This window comes from Ctenocephalides felis, unplaced genomic scaffold (genome assembly GCF_003426905.1).
Source record: "Ctenocephalides felis isolate EL2017-DRISC unplaced genomic scaffold, ASM342690v1 CF-g0.4_SCAFFOLD_01886, whole genome shotgun sequence".
Lineage (NCBI taxonomy): Eukaryota > Metazoa > Arthropoda > Insecta > Siphonaptera > Pulicidae > Ctenocephalides > Ctenocephalides felis.
Genome location: NW_020538040.1, coordinates 80,413,284 through 80,432,216, shown reverse-complemented (window position 1 = coordinate 80,432,216; position 18,933 = coordinate 80,413,284). Strand labels below are relative to the sequence as shown.

The 18,933-nt window shown below is 31.9% G+C and overlaps 1 protein-coding gene across 1 annotated transcript; it reads right to left on the bottom strand.

Annotated features, from left to right (window-relative positions):
- Positions 1 to 452: 452 nt before the first annotated feature.
- LOC113375426 (SET domain-containing protein SmydA-8-like) lies at positions 453 to 18,888 on the bottom strand. Its single transcript, XM_026615365.1, has 6 exons — positions 18,837 to 18,888; positions 16,062 to 16,296; positions 4,473 to 5,151; positions 1,546 to 1,835; positions 1,139 to 1,323; positions 453 to 578 (listed from the first exon to the last, which is right to left on the bottom strand). Exons 2-6 carry the CDS (start codon positions 16,288 to 16,290, stop codon positions 453 to 455), a joined length of 1,509 nt encoding a protein of 502 aa, XP_026471150.1. The 5' UTR covers positions 16,291 to 16,296; positions 18,837 to 18,888.
- Positions 18,889 to 18,933: the final 45 nt, after the last annotated feature.

Here is an 18,933-nt window from a genome sequence, read left to right as displayed (position 1 = left end):
ACGCCACTGAACATTACCTATACATTAAAACATAAAGGTGAGAATATGTTTTTTTTTAATTCACATGTAGGCGTTCTTAAATCCGATTATGTGGATAACTTTCTGAAGAAATATTATAAACTAATATTGTTTTATTGTATATTTGTTAACAATATTTTGTCATATTTTAACTGTTTATTAAAATATAAATTATATGATTGATATCTTTATAGAACCTAACATTTTAAAACGAGTTATATTCTATCCGATCCTTTGTATATGATAAGTCTAATTCCATTTGTCTAATATGAATATTAGTAAGCTAATTATAGAAAATAGCTAATATCACAAAAGGGATCAATAAAAAAAAGATGTTGAAAATTATAACATTTTATGCAATATTATTTGAAATATTAAATGAAAAGTGGTTGTAATTTATATTTTTCAAAATACAGATAACTAAAATTATTCAGTTATTCAAAATCCATTTCTGTTGAAAATGCTTGTAAATTTTCTGTAAGTTTGTCTTTCAATTCAGGTTCTGTGCTCAAAATTTTGACAGCTTCTTGGAGAAGTACCATACATTCACCCAGCGTATCCTGAAAATAAAATAAGCCATTTTTTTATAGTTATTATAACGTAATTAATAATTATATAATTTTAATGAATTTTGATCAATACATGCACATCATTTAAATAACATTTCCAAATGTGTTTCATAATATTAAAAGTATCTACAGTTTGTCCTAAGTTTGTTATGCAGTATTTGTATAATATTATTTTGCCATTTAGAAATCTATTAACTGCAATATATTCAATATAAATATATAGAATCTTTCTTGTTAATCCCCATTACATTATTGCGAAGAGGACGTGAAATTTTTAGGAGAAAAATATTATTAATAGATTCACCGAATATCTTTAGCGTTTTATTTTAGAATCGAACACAAACTCATTTTTATTAGGGAGGGCGGGGCACAAAGGTCCAATTCGACTTTGAGCAATTATATTGTGAAAACTAAAACAAATATGTATATCATAAAAAATAACACATATTAAACAAACAACTATCTGACTATGATCAGTAAAACTGCCAGCTAATTCATTATTGTAGAAATATGTTAATGTGAATTTGAATCTAATAAATTACTTGTCTTACCGTAGTTTCATTTTTTGAAATCAAGTTGTTATTGAACATGTGTTTGGTTTGGATAACCATCGCCGCTTGCAAGCTCATTAGTAGACATCCTCTAAACTTCGACCATCCAGGATCTAATTTTTCTGCTATTTCTAGTAAATCTTGACATGTATTAACAATATTGTCTATAGTTTTAATATCTAGTTCTGCAATTGACAATGTCGTAAAAAAATAAAATAATAAAAAAAATTATTATGCTCACAAAAATATTAGATCTTTTGGAAAATGATTTCTTTTTTCCACTGATATAATAATGCAAAAAGTTATAACAATGCAAAAAAATTAAGAAGTTAGAAATTTTAATCCAACAATTTGGAGAACGAATAACACAAAAGATTGGTAAAGAATTAAATTTATCAAATTCATACCTGAATATGAGTAACCACTGACAGTTCCGTATATTTGCATTAAATCAAATTTCACTCTAATGACGTGCGCATTTGTCGGATGAAGGATTTTTTCATATTTCGACAAAAACTTTTCTATTGCTGCAGGAGATGATTTGTCAAGTCTGTCAATTTCTTCATGGATAGTAATATTACCGAACTTCATAAATTTGGAAGGAATCGAACGATTACAAACCTCGCATGTCCAAGGAGCAAGTATATCGAGAGGGTTGCTGGACAGCATTTTGGGTAAAACGACATTTTCTTCAGATCTACAATATTCAAAATTAATTTAATTCAGCGTATTTTCAAATAACACCTTATTTATTCTAACCTATCACATTAAACCTATTCTCAGAGAAGCTTGTTAGTAGGATGACAGATTTAGAATAAAAGAGTTGACGCGTGTGTTATATTGGTTATTTGTTCACTTGATTTTCTTTGAAATATACTTCTATATTGGCAGATTCTGTAATCCTAATTTAAGCTATCCCTGAATAGACTTTTGAATGTATACAAATCTAAATAAAAATGTAATCCAATAAATAATATTTACTAAAAAAATCTAATAATTTATTTAATATACAAACGTGCAGTTACACTTATTTTATTTTTTAAAATACATAAAATGCATCGAAGATGTCTTTTAAAAATAGAACAGTCTATATATCTTAATATAGAAAATGAATAAAGTTTTGTTCAATTAAATCATTCTTATTATTCAATCAGCAAAACCTTTTATCACAAAAATAATATTACAAAAGTAATTAAAATTACAAAAAATTGAGAAAATTTAATAATAATAATTCGACTGAATGACTAACAATTTTATATACAGTTCATTGAACACGAGAATTAAAGAAAAAAATGCTGTTAACAAAAATGTTTAAATTTTTATCGAATATAATTTTATAAATATATTGAATCAGATGTAGCAAACTTTATGAGAATTTAAATTAAATTATTTTATAATATGGGACCTAATTTTAAATTGAAAGAATTAAAGAATTGAATAGGAATATGATTATGAATATGAAATATATAAATTTTAATTGTGTAATTCTAAGTCGATATGATTTAAATATGTATTGACTATAAATAATACAAATGCCATCCACCTGCTCTGTAAAGTAACAATACAACGCTATTCAGTGAACATGTTATGGAAACAATGTTAACAAATTTATGAAGTCTACGACGCGTAGCGGGCCTAGCTCAGGCAGTAGCATGCCCGACTCACATGCTAGGGATTCTCGGTTCGAATCGATTAAATTTGTAGTGTTAAAATTAAAGTTACAGAATTCGAATAGTTGAGTTGAATCAGAAGTAGGAAAAAAAAAGATTAGAATACGCGAAGATAATAGGAAGAATGATGAAATAAATAAAGATAGGAGTTAAATAGGATTAGAAATTAGAAAATAAAAGATTAGAAGAGAGAGAGAGAGTGAGGAAAGTGAAGAGTGAAGAAATAGCTGACGCCCCGGATCAAGTAGATCTTAAATTGCTAAATTCTAGATAGATTAAAAATAGAAGTTAGAAGAATGAACGCAGATATAAAGAAAATTGTATACTAATATACATATATACAAAAATAGAATACGATATATTAAAGGTAGTCTATGATATAATAAAAATAGTATATATTATAATGAAGATAGTATAAAGTGTAAAGAAGTAAGTTTCATGGCTCTAAGTAACTAAGGCTAAGGCCAATTAAAAAAAGTCTACGACACAGTTTAATTTTGCACGAATTAAATCAACACTATTTGACAATTGCCACATATTTTGCATTATTTTGAAAAAAGTGTAGAACGTATGCTATATTTATATTTTTCATAGAAATATTTACGCATTGTTTATGATTATGCAAAAATATCCTGAAGGTTTAAACCGCGAATAAAGCGCAAAATATTCGATCAGATTTTTGTTATCATCAAATATGGATGGATTATTCAATGGGTTACCATCTAAAAAATACGAAGTAAGGAAAAGTTTCAGCCCAACAGCTCATAGGACGTAAGGTTCTGATTGCTGTTAAAATATATATAAACTAGTGGGGTGGGTGGCATCGTGCCTTAAGGCGAATTGCTGGAACTTCCCGTACCGTAACGACATGTTCGAGGAATACTGAATGTTTTCAAATAGATTATCATAAATATTGTAACATTGTCTAATATTTATAAGAATTATATAAACTAAATTGCAAAGTTGAAATTATTTGTTTAAAGTATATTAGAACTATAGTCAGAATTAAAAATAAAATCTGAATTATTTTCGATATACAAAAAATTAAAAAAAAAAAAATTGAAACAAAATTTTTTTTCCAAAATCAATTATTTTGTTAAGACAAGCAGAAAGTTCTTTGAATCATTCAAATCGGACTCTTAGTTCTCTCAAAAACTGCCATTTTTTGCATATTTAGCTCCGTATCTTTGAAATGGCCGGGCCTGCCTTTGCTAAAAACTAATAAAGACTTCTCCCAATCAATACAAATTGAATGTTTTTTTTTGAACATTCAAATCGGATACTCCGTTCTCTCAAAAAGTCGATTTCTATTTTCTGCACTCTTTGCTCCGTATCCTCGAAACGGCTGGACCTGCCTTTGCCAAAAACTAATCAGCTCTTTTCCCTATCGAAAGGAATCGAATGTTTTTTGAACCATTCAAATCGGTTGATCCGTGCGCCCGAAAACGTGACTGGAAATTTGTATCCATACATACATACACACACACACACATCCATTTTTTCTGAGGTATGCCAAAATGTTCAGAAACCTTCAAAACGTCGAGAAATGTAAAAAATTTCAATTCCGATTTTCGGCCCATTACAATAACTTACCCTACGGGAAGTTTAAAAAATGATTTTTGTTATGAATAATAATTGATGAGGTTACAGATAATGTCACTCACTTTTCTTCTTCATTTTCTGCACATGTAAAACAGTACACTGATCCTGCAAATGTGCCTAATTCAGTAGGATCAGCACATCTTTTACAAGAACAGTCAATTCCCTTATTGAGTAGCTGCTCTTTTCGTTCAAGAGTTCCGATCATTGTCTTCACATACGAACATGTAATCAACTCTCCCTTATTAATTTTCACTGTAGACATTAATAACAAATTATCATTAACAAACATTAATTTAGAATTAGGTATACAGTTATGGGCCACTTTCAGTGTTTTAACATAAAATCCTTGATATTTATATCCTGATTTATTAATTTCACAAGAGTTCGCCGTGACAGTATTGAGTGCTTGATTGATTTCACTTTCAGAATGTCCTAAGTTTGTTTCACTCACTTTAATTGGAACTAAATTTCCCTTTCGTAAATTTAAATTTTCAAACTTCTTTCTAGATTCTCCACCTATCATTAAAAAACGTAATGCTGCTAATTTTGCGTAGCGATTTTGACTATCAGGACGTAAGTTTTGCAATAAGTTACATTCCTGAGCATGATGAGAAGACGATTCACATTTTTCCGAACATAATGGCCACTCGCATTTTGAACATTTCATCCAAGACTGCTCATCATCAGGATTAAGGACTTTGTAGCAAACTGAACACAAACATGTAGAATTTGATAACGGAGCTAGAAATGAAAATTATATTATTAAAATAGTAATTTCAGAAAAAAGCCTAAATATCAAATTTATGTATATATAAACAAATACAATATACAGAATTTTATAGTGAGCAATATATTGAAACCAATTCTTCTCAAGATTTTTTTTTTTGGTTCACATAAGTCAAAAATAATTTTTATTTCTATGTAAATAATTGTCAGTAATCTTTGCAAATCATGAGTTGAAATGAGATTATTAACATAATTCTGAACGAATTACCCAACATCTAATGACTTATTATTTAACCACATACATATGAAGTAATAATTAAATCTTAAAAAAACATCGAAATTGTCACCTCGTCACATTTGAAGTAAATTACTTCTTAATAATTGTAGGTTAAAATACATACTCATTTAAAATACGGACAAAATGGCATATAAGGACAAAATTACACAGTGTCCTTATTTAAAATTTGGCTAGTTTTAGTAACGACAGTATAACGTTGAGAAAGCAATAATAACAATCCTGTCAGATGTTGTGTGTCATTGTCACAGCAATCAGTTTAAATCTGTACCGCGCTTTCACAAGTTTATTTTGAGGACGGTTTAATTATATTTTTGTGGGACTTATTTATTGTTATTTCGCATTATTTCTATTAAAATCAATGAGGTGATGATTCACTTTTAACTTCTACTCTAATTACTTCTAAAAACAGACGAACAGTCTGCATCGAGCATTCGTGCGATACACATCGGTAAATAAATTTACATAATCTGATAAGAGCGAAAAAAAAAAAAAAAAAATACAGTGTAAAATACAGTGAATTATATGTGGGTTTGTCTACCCTGGGGGTATTTTACCCAAAAGTTTGTGGTTTTACAATATTGTCTATATATTTGTATTTGTACAATATTTTATTCATTATTTCGCAAGGACAAAAAAAGGAGACGATTTTTGTCACCTAAAAAAAATCCTTTATTCATTGTTTTATGGCTTATGTATTCACTGCGGGCTCGATCAGGTAGTTAGGCATGGCATAGTTCCCGTACCAGATCATTTCTGATGTGTACTGGCCTAACGCGCGGATGGTACTATTATCGTGATCCCTACACTTTCGGTAAAAATTCTCGGTGAGCTTTTTTATGTGTTCGAGTATGGTCGGTATGTCCGTCTGTTCGTGTAAATATTTCGTTGGGTAGTAGTGTCTCGTCAGTGGGTTCCTTGATTTGTCTAGTACCAGTCGCAGTGCTTTGTTCTGTGCTATTTGTAGTCTCCGTCTGTTGGTCTTGGTTGTCGCGTTCCATGCCGGAGCGGCGTATGTCAGTAATGGTCTTATCAGTGTCAAGTAAAGTGTCCGCTTGTTCTTCACGCTTAGCGGGCTGTTGTGGTTCAAAAGAGGTCTCAGTAGATTCATCATCCCGTAAGCCTGTCCAATTTTTGTATTCGTATGTTTTGTGAAGCTGAGTCTATAGTCCAAGGTTACGCCAAGGTATTTGACTTCCTTGGACCACTCAGCTTCATGGCCCATTACCTTTAGTTTCGTCAAGTCAGTAAGTGTAATGGACCAACGGCTTTTTGTAAAGAAAATTGCTTCTGTTTTAGAAGGATTGATTTTAATTTGCCATTTTTCCGTGTAATCAGTCAGGGCGTCTATATGTCTCTGTATTTTTGTAGTCAGTAGCGTAGGTGAACGTGATGATCTGTGAATGGCAGTGTCGTCAGCAAATGTCAACAGTGTTGTGTCGGCGTCAGTGGGCATGTCGTGGATGTAGACGTTAAACAAGGACGGTCCCAGGATCGAGCCCTGCGGTACTCCCGCCGTCACTTGTTTAATCGTCGAGGGTGTGTTGTCTACTTGAACTGTGAAATTACGGTCAGCGAGGTAAGAATGGAGTAGTTTTGTGATGTATGGTGGAAAGTTAAGGGTTATGAATTTGTGTATCAGTCCGTCCATCCAGATGGTGTCAAAAGCCTTCTCGAAATCGAGCAACACCAATCCGGTATGGTTTCGTCTATTGAAGTTGAGTACAGTGTTTTCTATTAGTTGTGTCAGTGGATGTAACGTAGAGTGCTGTTCCTTAAAGCCGTACTGTGTGTCTGGTATAATCTTGTTTCGTCTGATGTGTCTGTTGATGCGTTTGAGTAGTACCTTTTCAGTTACTTTGCTCATTGTATTGAGGAGGCTGATTGGTCTGTAATTTTGCGGAGAGTCTGGCTGTTTCCTCGGCTTCAGGATAGGAAATATGGTCGATGTTTTCCATGAAGCAGGAAAGTGGCCTTTGGCCATTATACGGTTAACCAGTCGTGTGATTAGTATGTATGCGTTCGTTGGTAGTTGTTTCAGTATTATATTTTGTAGTCCGTCCGGTCCGGGTGCTTTTCTGTTCGGTAGTTTTCTGATTGTCAACTTTATTTCTGAAACTGTGGCAGGGTCTATTCGTAGGTCTTTGTCGTTAAATTGTTCAGTAAAATTTTGAATAGAATTGCGTACGTCTCGTCTTAAGTCTGCGTTGGACATGTCGGCGTTTTGTCTGTGTATGTTTTCAAAGTGTGTTGCTAAAATTTCTGCTTTGTCTGCTGGTGTCGTGGCGTAGTTGTTGTCAGGTAGTTTGAGTGGCGGGATAGGTGTTGTTTTCCTCGTCAGTCTTTTGGCTGTTTGCCAAACTTTGTGCGGGTCAGTGTTGATGGTTTCTAGTTTTTTAGTCCAAGTGTCATTCCGGTGCTCACGTATCTCATTATGAATAATTTTTGTCAGTCTGTTTACGTGTTCCTTTAGTAGTCTGTCACCAGTACGTTGCCACAGTTTCTTTATATTGTTCTTTAATTTAATTTTTACTAATATTTGTTGAGGAAGCGTGTCAAATGTGGATGTATTTGCGTGTCGCAGCGGTATTGTGTGTTGGATGGTGTCCGTGATCGTCCGTGTCAGATGTGTCACAGCCTCCTCTATGTCTGTATTGGTCTCTATGGGTATCGTGTGTCGTATATTGTCTGTAATAATTTCTCTAAAAAGTGGCCAGTTGGCTCTGGAATAATCCAAAATGTTGCGTTCTGGAGTATTGTCGACGTCGAGTCTGTCAGAGATAGTCATAAAAACAGGGTTATGGTCAGAGTTGAAAAGTGTTCTAGTTATGAGTTCGGATGTTATGTGAAGATTTTTTGTCAAGGCTAGGTCGATCGTGCTGTGATGGTGCGTCTGTACGGTGGCGTATCTGGTCGGCGTGTCAGGATAGTGCAGTTGTGCGTCCGTGGTGTTGTGTTCCGTCAGATATTCGTAGAGTCGGATCCCGTTCGCGTTGTTGTAGTTGCAGTTCCAGGATGTATGTTGCGCGTTGAAGTCTCCTGCCATTAAGACGTGTGTATTTGAGTCAAGTAGGTTTTGTAGGTCCGTCAGTTGCAGTCCGCTTGCCGGGATGTAAATCGATATTATAGTCACTTTTTGACCTCTTTTGTATACATTAATAGTTGTTATTTCAGAACCGCCCGCTGTCAGGTTTGGCACTTGCTCGTGTCTTATATTAGACTTGATCAATATCGCAGTGCCTCCCCATCCGCGTGAGTTTGTCGGTCTGTCGTTCCTGTATACTTTGTAGTTGTTGATGTAAAGTCTGTCCGTGGGTTTAAGGTGTGTCTCGTTAATTAGTACAATGTCCAAGTCATATTTTGTTATGGTCTGTTTCAGTTCGTCTACGTTGTTTTTGAGTCCGTTGGAGTTGAAGTACATTATGTGTATGTCGCGTGCGTGATTTATGGGCATGCCGTTAAAAAGTTAAGTATGGTTGTGTATTTGTCATTGTAAGTCATATTTGTGTTCAATGTCTTTGTCAGTTTATAAAGCTCACTGAAAATTTGTCTTACCTCGGGATCCGCGAATAACTTCCTGATCTCGCCCATAACAGTAAATAGTCCCTCCGGTGTACTCAGGTCTGGATCGGACTGGCTGGTGGTAGGCCGGATTCGTGAGGATGCTGGCCGGATCGGTTCTGGTGTTGGCTGGATCTTCGGCGATGGATACTGGGAGGCCGGCTGTGTTCGTGGTGATGATGGTACCGGGAGTTCAGGAAACGCAGATCTGTTGTTACGGCCATCGCTGGTGGGTTGTAAGGCTGACGAGAAGCTCCTCGTCAGCGGCGCAGGTGTTGGCGCTGGCTTGTATGCTGGATTTCTCTTAAGCGCATCTTTGTCTCTTTTTGCTCTATAGTTGATTAGAGCTGGGCATTTAGAATAGTTAGCCGGGTGGTTTTCTTGGCAGTTCACGCATTTCGGATCCTCGGTTGGTGGCTTCGTGCACACTCCCGGTGGGTGCACATTCGTGCATTTTATGCATCTATACCGCATGTCGCACGTGTACGAGGTATGGCCGAAGTTTAGGCACTTGTGGCACTGGATGGTCTTGTTTAGTGGCCTGTAGCTTTCCCATTTAAATATATGTCCTTCTATATTGTTTATTTCCTTCAGTTTGGCCATCTCTTGTTCCTTATCTAGAAGGACAATATATATAGGGAGTTTGCGTTGACTGCCGTCCGATTCCTTCTTCTTAATTTGGACCACCTGCTTCACCTTAATGCCCTTGGCTTTCAGCTCATCAAGAACCACCGTTTCAGTAATATCTGGATTTAGGCCAGTTATAGTGATTTTCTTAGGGATGTCATGCTGCATAGTATAGGTGTAAAATTGGAAATCACAATCCCTTAGTATGGTTTTCAGTTTTTCATGTTCTGCAATCGTATCGGCATATATTTTGTGCAATTGTGGCTTTAAATATTGGGTCCTGAATATTATTTTCGTCGTATCTTTGATATATTTGATCACTTTTAAATCCAGCTGGCCTTTGACGATGATAGGTGGAATCTTTGGATCTGTTACGGTGGTGTTCTTGGGTGCTAAATTCCCCGTTTTCGATGTAGATGGCTTCAGAGTGTTAACAGTCTGGTTTCCTATCACATTGTCTGCGTTGTTTTGCCTCAACCGCTTCTTGCGTTTGACTGTCCGGTACTCGTCTATCTCTCGATCCGTGTCCATTTCACTCCGGTCCGATAATGCCTGGTACTTGTTTTTTAGGACGGTGCTCGTCAAGACGTCCATCATGTCTTGCGACATTTCCCGAGGCTCCCGCCCGGGAATTCTGGCGATTTTCTTACGATGTCCACTGAATTTATTAAAATATAAAATACTGTACTGGTTTTAGAAAATTTTGAATAACACTTTCAAAATGTGCTAACTTTCAATCCATTACCAATTCCGACCCAGAATTTGGAATGAAAGTAGCAAAAGGCACGTTCACCTTATAATTTAGCGTCGGAAGCGGAGCAAGCCCCTGACAAATTTGCGCTTTGTTTACAAAAGACGCAATACAAGACCGATACTTAGAATCGACTATCCGATCGATCTAATCCAGATCGATCTCTTCGATCGATAAGAGCGAGTGAGTCAGTAAGTGAACAATGGAGTCCGGCCAGTACGGCCAGGAAAGTGACGACGATGACAGTGGTCATCATGATTTTGAGGATTGTGAATTGAATCCAGTTGATAACAGAATTACGTCAATAGAAGAGTTTGAATACGAAATGGATGACATTAGTGATTATGAAATAAATGATTTGGATAATAATATTAATGAAACAAAAGTTAGTGAAATTAATTTAGTGAAAAATTGTGAATATAAAAAAAGTAATAAGAAAAGTATTAAAAAGGGAGTAATAGATTTTAGAAAGAAAAGAAGATTGTTAAGTAATAAAATATTTGATAAGAATCGCGAAAAGTTAAGTGTGATAAGGAAAAAAGGTGACATTAAAGTACAAGTTAACAAAACACGTTTAGAGAAAACTAATAATGATGGAATTAATGAAAACGATGTAAATATCGATTGGGCAAGTGAAGTAAATGAAGAAATGGATAGTAATTTAAATAAAAAAACCTATGAAGAGGAGTTTTTCTATTATGATGAAAGGAACGAAGGTCCATTTGTTATATATGCAGAATCAAAAGATAAAAATTTGGGTAGACTACATCCAATGGCGTTAGGAAGAATTTTACATACAAAAGTGTCAAGTGTTAGTAATAAGATAAGTAATGTTGCAGCTATAGGTATAAATAAAATAAAAATATGTTTTAATGATTGGAAGAGTGCTAATACAGTGGTAAAACAGAAATTACTGGACGAGTATAATATTAAAACTTATATTCCGAAGCATAAAACTACGAGAATAGGTATTATATTTAATGTAGACCCAGAGATTGAAGAAGATGAAATCATGAGTTGCATTAAAACGGATGTTGAAATTATTAAAGTGAAGTGTATTAAAGTAAAGGATAGTTGTATGAGATTGCAATACTTGAAAGATAAAAACTATATCAAAGAAGTCATGAAACCGTTTAATATATGGGAGATGGACGTCGCAATGAATAGGAGAAAAGACACTGCACCAGGAATAGATAATATTCATTACGTTATGTTATCTGAATTACCAAATATAGGTAAGGAAGTGCTATTAAGATTAATCAATAAGTACTGGTTGGATACACAAATAGTTAGAGACTGGAATAAATATAATATAATTCTCTTTAAAAAGACAAATGGAAATGCAGATAATACAGATAATTACAGACCTATATCACTAGCATCGTGTGTTGCTAAAACCAAAGATTTAATGATAAAAAGAAGATTGGAGTGGTTTGTAGAGAAAAATAAAATATTATCTAAAAGTCAATACGGATTCAGAAGAGGGCTGAGTACGAAGGATAATTTATGTAAATTAATGGTTGATATTAATTTGGCATTTTCAAGAAATAATTATGTGGTGGCACTCTTTTGCGATATTAAAGGGGCATATGATAATGTCGTCCCAAGTATAATGTTCCAAGAATTAATTAAAATAGGATTACCATTCCGATTGGTGTCAGCCTTAACATTTAATATATATGAAAGGAATATAATAGTTAAGAAAGATAACAAAATAATTGGTGAAAGAGTAGTGAATAAAGGACTACCACAAGGAGGTATACTTAGCCCATTATTGTATGCTATATATGTAAGAGATATAGATAATATTTGGGTAAGAGGTACGAATATTATACAATATGCCGATGACATACTCATTTATGTAGAACAAAGGGATTTAAATCTAGCGTTTAATATTATGAAGGAAAATATTAAAAAACTTCATGAATGGTTGAGGGGTAAAGGCTTGGAACTTTCGGATGAGAAAAGCTCGATAGGGGTATTCACAAGACATAGGTTGAATGATTTACCAACTCATATTAGTACGGAAGAGCATTCAATAGCGGTTAAAAATAGTAATAAATTTTTAGGAGTCAAGTTGGATCAAAAATTGAAATTTAAAGAATGTATACAAGATATTAAAAAGAAAATAGAAAAAAGGATAAACCTATTAAGAGTGGTGAACAAAACATGGTGGGGTGCTCATCCACAAACGAGTTTAGAGCTATATAAAACTTTGATTAGACCAATTTTAGATTATGGTAGCATTGCTTATCACAGTAGTCCACATGTAAAGGTGTTGGATAAAGTACAATATAGATGTATCAGAATATGTATTGGCGCAATGAAATCCACGCCAATAAATGCAATGTTAGTTGAAAGTGGAGAATTACCTCTAAAACTAAGATGGAAATATTTAATCCATAAATATATTTATAAGAAGATATTAAGAAGAGAGCCAAATATTATTAGTGGATTAGAAGAATTGGAAAAATTAATGGAGAATAATAAATTTTGGGATAATAAGCAAAATATTATGGTAGACAGTTTGAATTTCATGAAGAAAACTAATGTTTATAAGATATATGAAAACAACGTTAATCTTAAAAAATTATGGTTTGATGAAGGTAAACAATTTTTTGTCAATATTAATAATGAAGAGACAAATATTATAAACAGTAGAGGATATGAGGAAATCTACACAGATGGCTCTAAAGTAAATAATGAAGTAGGGTGTGCCATGATCCATGAGAAGAAAGAATTTCAAAAAATGATAAAACTACCAGATTTTGTTTCAGCATATACTGCGGAATTAGTAGCTATAGGAGAAGCGGTAAAATATATTAAAAACTTGAACATAAGAAGAACAATTGTATATACCGATTGTAAAAGTTGTGTAGAAAAATTAATAAGCATAAACAAAATAAATCTTTTTGAGGAAGAAATTTATACAGAAATTCGAAGCGAGTTAGAAAATATAAAATTGATAGGAAATGAGATAAAAATTACGTGGATCAGAGGACATAATGGAATAGAGGGAAATGAAAAGGTGGATAAATTAGCAAAAATAGCAACGAAACAAGGAGAAAAAATGGACATTATGCTGAAAAGTGATGTGGAAAACATAAGTAAAAGAAATGTGGAAGAGGAATGGCAAAAAATTTGGGATGACACGGTAAAGGGAAAAACATATAAGACTATAGAGAATAAAATTAGAAAAAAAAAACTTGGTTTAAAAGCCTTAAAAATGAAGATAGAAAATTTGTAACTACGTTAAGTAGAATCAGATTAAACCATGGCAATTTTCCTAGTCACTTATATAAAATTGGTGTTAGGTCTTCAGCTATCTGTGAATGTGGAGAAGAAGACGGAAATATAGAACATATTATTATGAAATGTAGCAGGTATATAAAACAACGAGAAGAAATGCTGGACAAATATTATGACGACAAAAGTATAATAAAACCAATTGCATGGATTTGCATAATAAGAAATGAAAGAAATTATAAAATATTATATGAATTTATTGTAAAATCTAAATTAGTTATATAATTTTAATTTAGTAATAAGATGTTATGCATTTATTCTTAATGTATATTCATTATGTTTGTATATGACCAAATGTTATATAACGAAGTCAAATAAAAATTAAAAAAAAAAAAAAAAAAAACAGACGAAAGGATCATCCGGTACAATGATTAGACTTGCATTTGGCAACGACGAAAGTTGGTTGCGATGTATGATTTGTTCCATATGGGCTCATGCGTTATGTTCTGATGTCCCAAAGAGAACCAAACAATTTATTTGTGAACAGTCTTCTAGAAAATAAGTATTTAAATGTGTCCTCACATTATAAGTCATTTTGTCTGTACGAAAGGGACAAAACGTTTATTGCAATTAGTTGCATTTTTCCGCAGTATGTTATTATATTCTCTACATAATTTTAAGACTATATGACTGGTAGTCAATGAATCTAAGATTTGTTAAAACGATTGAGACTGATCTTATCATCTTATATATAAAAATGAATCGCAAAATGTGTTGGTAAGCGCATAACTCAACAACTCCTGGACCAATTTGGCCAATTCTTTTTTTAAAATGCTCGTTTAAGTCCAAGGATGGTTCTTACGGCGACAAAAAATCGAATAATTGCCGGGAAAACCCCAAAAACAGCCATTTTCTTTTTCTCATACAAAAGTTTTCTAACTAAAACATAGAATCAATTTGAGTTTTATTGCTATTATATAAAGCAAGCACTCACTGTATACTCCTTCTAAACGATTATTCGGATTTTGATAAATCTTTCTGAACTTTGTTAAGGATATTTTCTAGGATGTATGTGATTATAAAGTACTAGGATGTATGTGCAATATTGTAGAAATAAATGAAAAAAAATGCAAAAAGCGACATGTCATTGTTGCAATGAAAACAATTGAAAACTATCATCCAAAAGCCAAAAGTTTCAATTTACTTATGAACCTAGACAATATTAGAATATGTATAATAAATTTATGATTATGAATAAGAAAAATAAAATGTCTACAATATTATTGCCAAAAAGCAGCTGAGATGTGCCGGAAATAATAATATAAGATACAGTATATTTATGGCAGATTGAATGATACACATATGAACAGGATTTGACAAATTAATTCACTTAAAATATGAAATTAAGTATTAATCAGGGCCGGTCCTACCTTTAATGCGATGCATGCGAAAAATACGAGCGCATGCCTTGGGGGGCGCCAACACAAGCTTCAGATATTAAATTTTCAATATAGTTTTTTTTTATTATTTATATTATTTCTTTGCATATTTTACTAATTTTTCCACAATATTTTTAAAATTCGTAAAAATTTCACTTTATAACAACAATTGGAAAAGTAAAGATGAATACATACAATTCGGTCCTCACGATATCGATTAGGAGAAGTTTAAGATGCAACTTTGGATACTTTAAATAATAAAAAAGTAAATTAATTTAATCCAATATGAAGTACCAGTGTTATGTTATGGTTATGGTTATGTTATACCGTTTAAAAAACTCCTATTTCCAATACAGTGTGGGTATTGAGACACATCATTTTATTTAAAGCAATTCTGCATTTAACATCGCTCATCTATTATTATAAATGTATATGCATTTTGGCGTGAAGAGTAATTTAAAAAACAATAATTATTATTTTTAGGTAAACGGTAAATACTAGTATATTATATTAAAAAATTGTACACACGGGTACAGGACAACGTCTGTCGGGTCATCTAGTTAAATAAATAAATATTATTAAAAAACAAAAATATGTCGCTTTGTCTCATTATTATTACATATTTTTGATTAATTCTTTTTCGATCGTTTATTTTTACATTGATGCAATTAATTAAGCTAAATTATTTTAATCAAAAACAAAAATAAAAAGTTCTATTTTATCAACTACATACACGTACATGTACGTTCAAACGATTGCAATAATATTTTTACTTCAATTTGTATGCGTTCAAAAGGTTTCAAATAACTTGAACTGTATTTAATACACAAGTTTTCTTTTAAATATATGAGTTCACTAAACAAAAATATTGCAAATTTAAATATGAAAACCTCCATCAAGGAAAAAGAAGTCTACATCACTAATTCTAAATTGAATATATGAACAACGAAATTTTAACAATAAACAGTATTTATAAAAATTAGTAATATTTATTGGACCCTCTTACTTATAAGAATTGGTTCTTCTCGCAATATTTCCGTTCCTGGTTCGAGATCCCTGGCAGCTACCAGATGTCCCGCCCTCTCGCTGAATTTTCCACATTCGGCTTTGTGCCCGTTGCGCCAGTGCAGGCGCTGGTGGTCTCGGCCGCAGTAAGCGGTCACGTGGCAGGCGCCGCAGTTCTGAAATGCAGCGGAGCCGCACACGAAACAAGATTTTGCTTTCTTAGAGGCCATTTGAATCTGAAGAAAAATATTGAGAGTTAGTAATGGCAAGCGTGAATAAACAAAAATATGCGTTTACAAATTTTATATATAGTGTGAGGAGAGGCACAAAGGTCCAATTCGACTTTTGGCAATTTTACTGTGAAAACGAAACCATCTACATCAAAACCAATAATACATATCAAAAAACTATCTAGCCATGTTCAGTTAAATACCTAGCTGATTCATCATTGTAGAACTGTGTTTTTTTGCTATTTTAAAAAAAATGTCACCTATTTCTTTTTAGCCCATTGGCGGCGTAAAATGATACAGACAGGGGGCAAACAGATCCAATGTCTCATCTTAAATTTCGAAGGAATTTTACAAAATAATAGCTATAAAACTCAACCAATGCAAAATATAAATTTTATGGGTACATTTTTTATTTGTCAAAAATATTCATCAGCAGAGTTGAAATAACTATTTATTTAATTTATCTTTTGTAAAATTGCTTTATAAACTTAATTTACTATTTCATATTGTTTACACCTTTGCCAGGGTAAAGATTTTTTTGGTCCTTTTTACTTCACCCACGGGTAAGTTTTTATGGAGGTTAGATTAAAAAAACTGTTGAATCTAACTTAAAAATAACAATGAATCTTGTAAAACAATTAAATAACGTATATTTAAAAATTATATTCAGGTCTCGTAAACAACAGTACTCACAACCAAAAAATTAACAACGAAAGAAAATATTTATTGCATGAATTTTCAAACATTGCCGTTTATCTCTAGATAGCAACCTTGTACGATTTAAGGTGATGGCTCAATACACATCTTTCCCCCTCTACTTTCAAATATTGTTATTGAAAAGATCTTAAATTGTTTTTGAGATATGACCTTTAAGCCCCGCTCTACTCTACACATATTTTCATGTATCAATCTTTTGTTTGATTGTTCAATGGTATGAAATTTTATTACTAAATATAATTAATATAGAAATTGATTACATGATAAATTATCATTATATATAAAATATAAATTTACGTTTCAAAAATACTAATTTATATCAGTTTTGGATAAAGTTCACGGTAAATACTCTAAAAATACAGTTTTTCTGTAGTTCTCAAGATACAATCACTACCTACACATATTTTCATGTATCAATATTTTGCTTGATTGTTCAAAGGCATAAAATTCTGTTACTAAATTAATATAGAAATTGATTACATGATAAATTATCATTATATATAATAATGTAAATTTACGTTTCGAAAATACTAATTTATATCAGGTTTGGATATAGTTCACTGTAAATACTCTAAAAATACAGATTTTTTGTAGTTCTCAAGATACAATTGCAATATGGTTCCTATACCGAAAACATTTAGAAAAAATTATTGAGACTACCAGTCGCAAAATACAGCTTCGTTCGCAGAGTAAATATTTTATTTTGACATATAGGCGTTTGATTGAAACAAACTACATTTATATAATATTTTTAATATTATAAAAATCACATTTATAAAAAATGTATTATTTAATTTTAGACAACAAATATTTTAAATTAAAAGAAATAATTGTAATAATTTCTATTTAAGTTTCAAGTATATTGCTCCGTTGTTGATATAGAGGTCAACGTATTTGCTAAATATTATTTGAAAACCATTTTATTTCTAAATTATAAATATGTACTTAAACCGCGAATTAAAAATTTCGTTTACTGAATGAATAATAATTGCACTGAATACATAGCAAAATATTGAATACAAAGCTCATCTAGTTACTATTTTGTTATAAGCTCTCAAATTTTGTTTGTTTGAAATATACATATTTTGTTTTCATCGGTTTTGGTCGTGAAATTTTTGTATTTTTTTGTAAATTTTTGTAAATTTGATTTTTTAGAGAATTTATTAGAAGAAATTCGACGCGGGATTTGGAAATTACAGTGGACATATCAGCGGTAAGATTATACATTAATATATTGAAATATATAAAATATATGTAATTTAATATGTCACCGACTCATATCATATACATAATTTAAAATAAAAAAGTATGACATATGGTAGGTTAATCGAAAGGATCTACTTATATGATTTTATGAAATCAGTTGAGCAGCTATATTTGTTAACTTTTTTTTAATGATTTTGCCGTTTTGTTGCCATCGCAGTTTTTTTTGCAATAAACACTATATTGTATGGATCGCTAGATCCAACTTTTTCCGATCTAATAAAATTATTCAACTTTCCTATTTAACGTTTTCAAATATTATCACTTATCACTGGTTTGACAATACACTGGATTTTAAACTGTCAAAAATTATCTCATGAAATTATTGAATGAATATTAAATTGGTATATATATATATATATATATATATATACATATGTATCTTGATAGTTAAAAATCTATACATATGTATATATATATATATGCATTGAATGACATGTGAACATATTAGGATAATAGTATGCACAAAATCTTTACTTCACTCAACAATGAGACGCTACTTGAATAAATTTTATATGTATTATTTAAAGTCAGATTATATTTTTTTCTGAAGTTATGCAAGTTACCTGCTCTTTTTAAACTAATTTTAACATGTTTTTAAATAAATATTGTTTGTTCTCTAAGACATTCTGTGAATGCTACTAAGTGCGACCGCCCATTCTC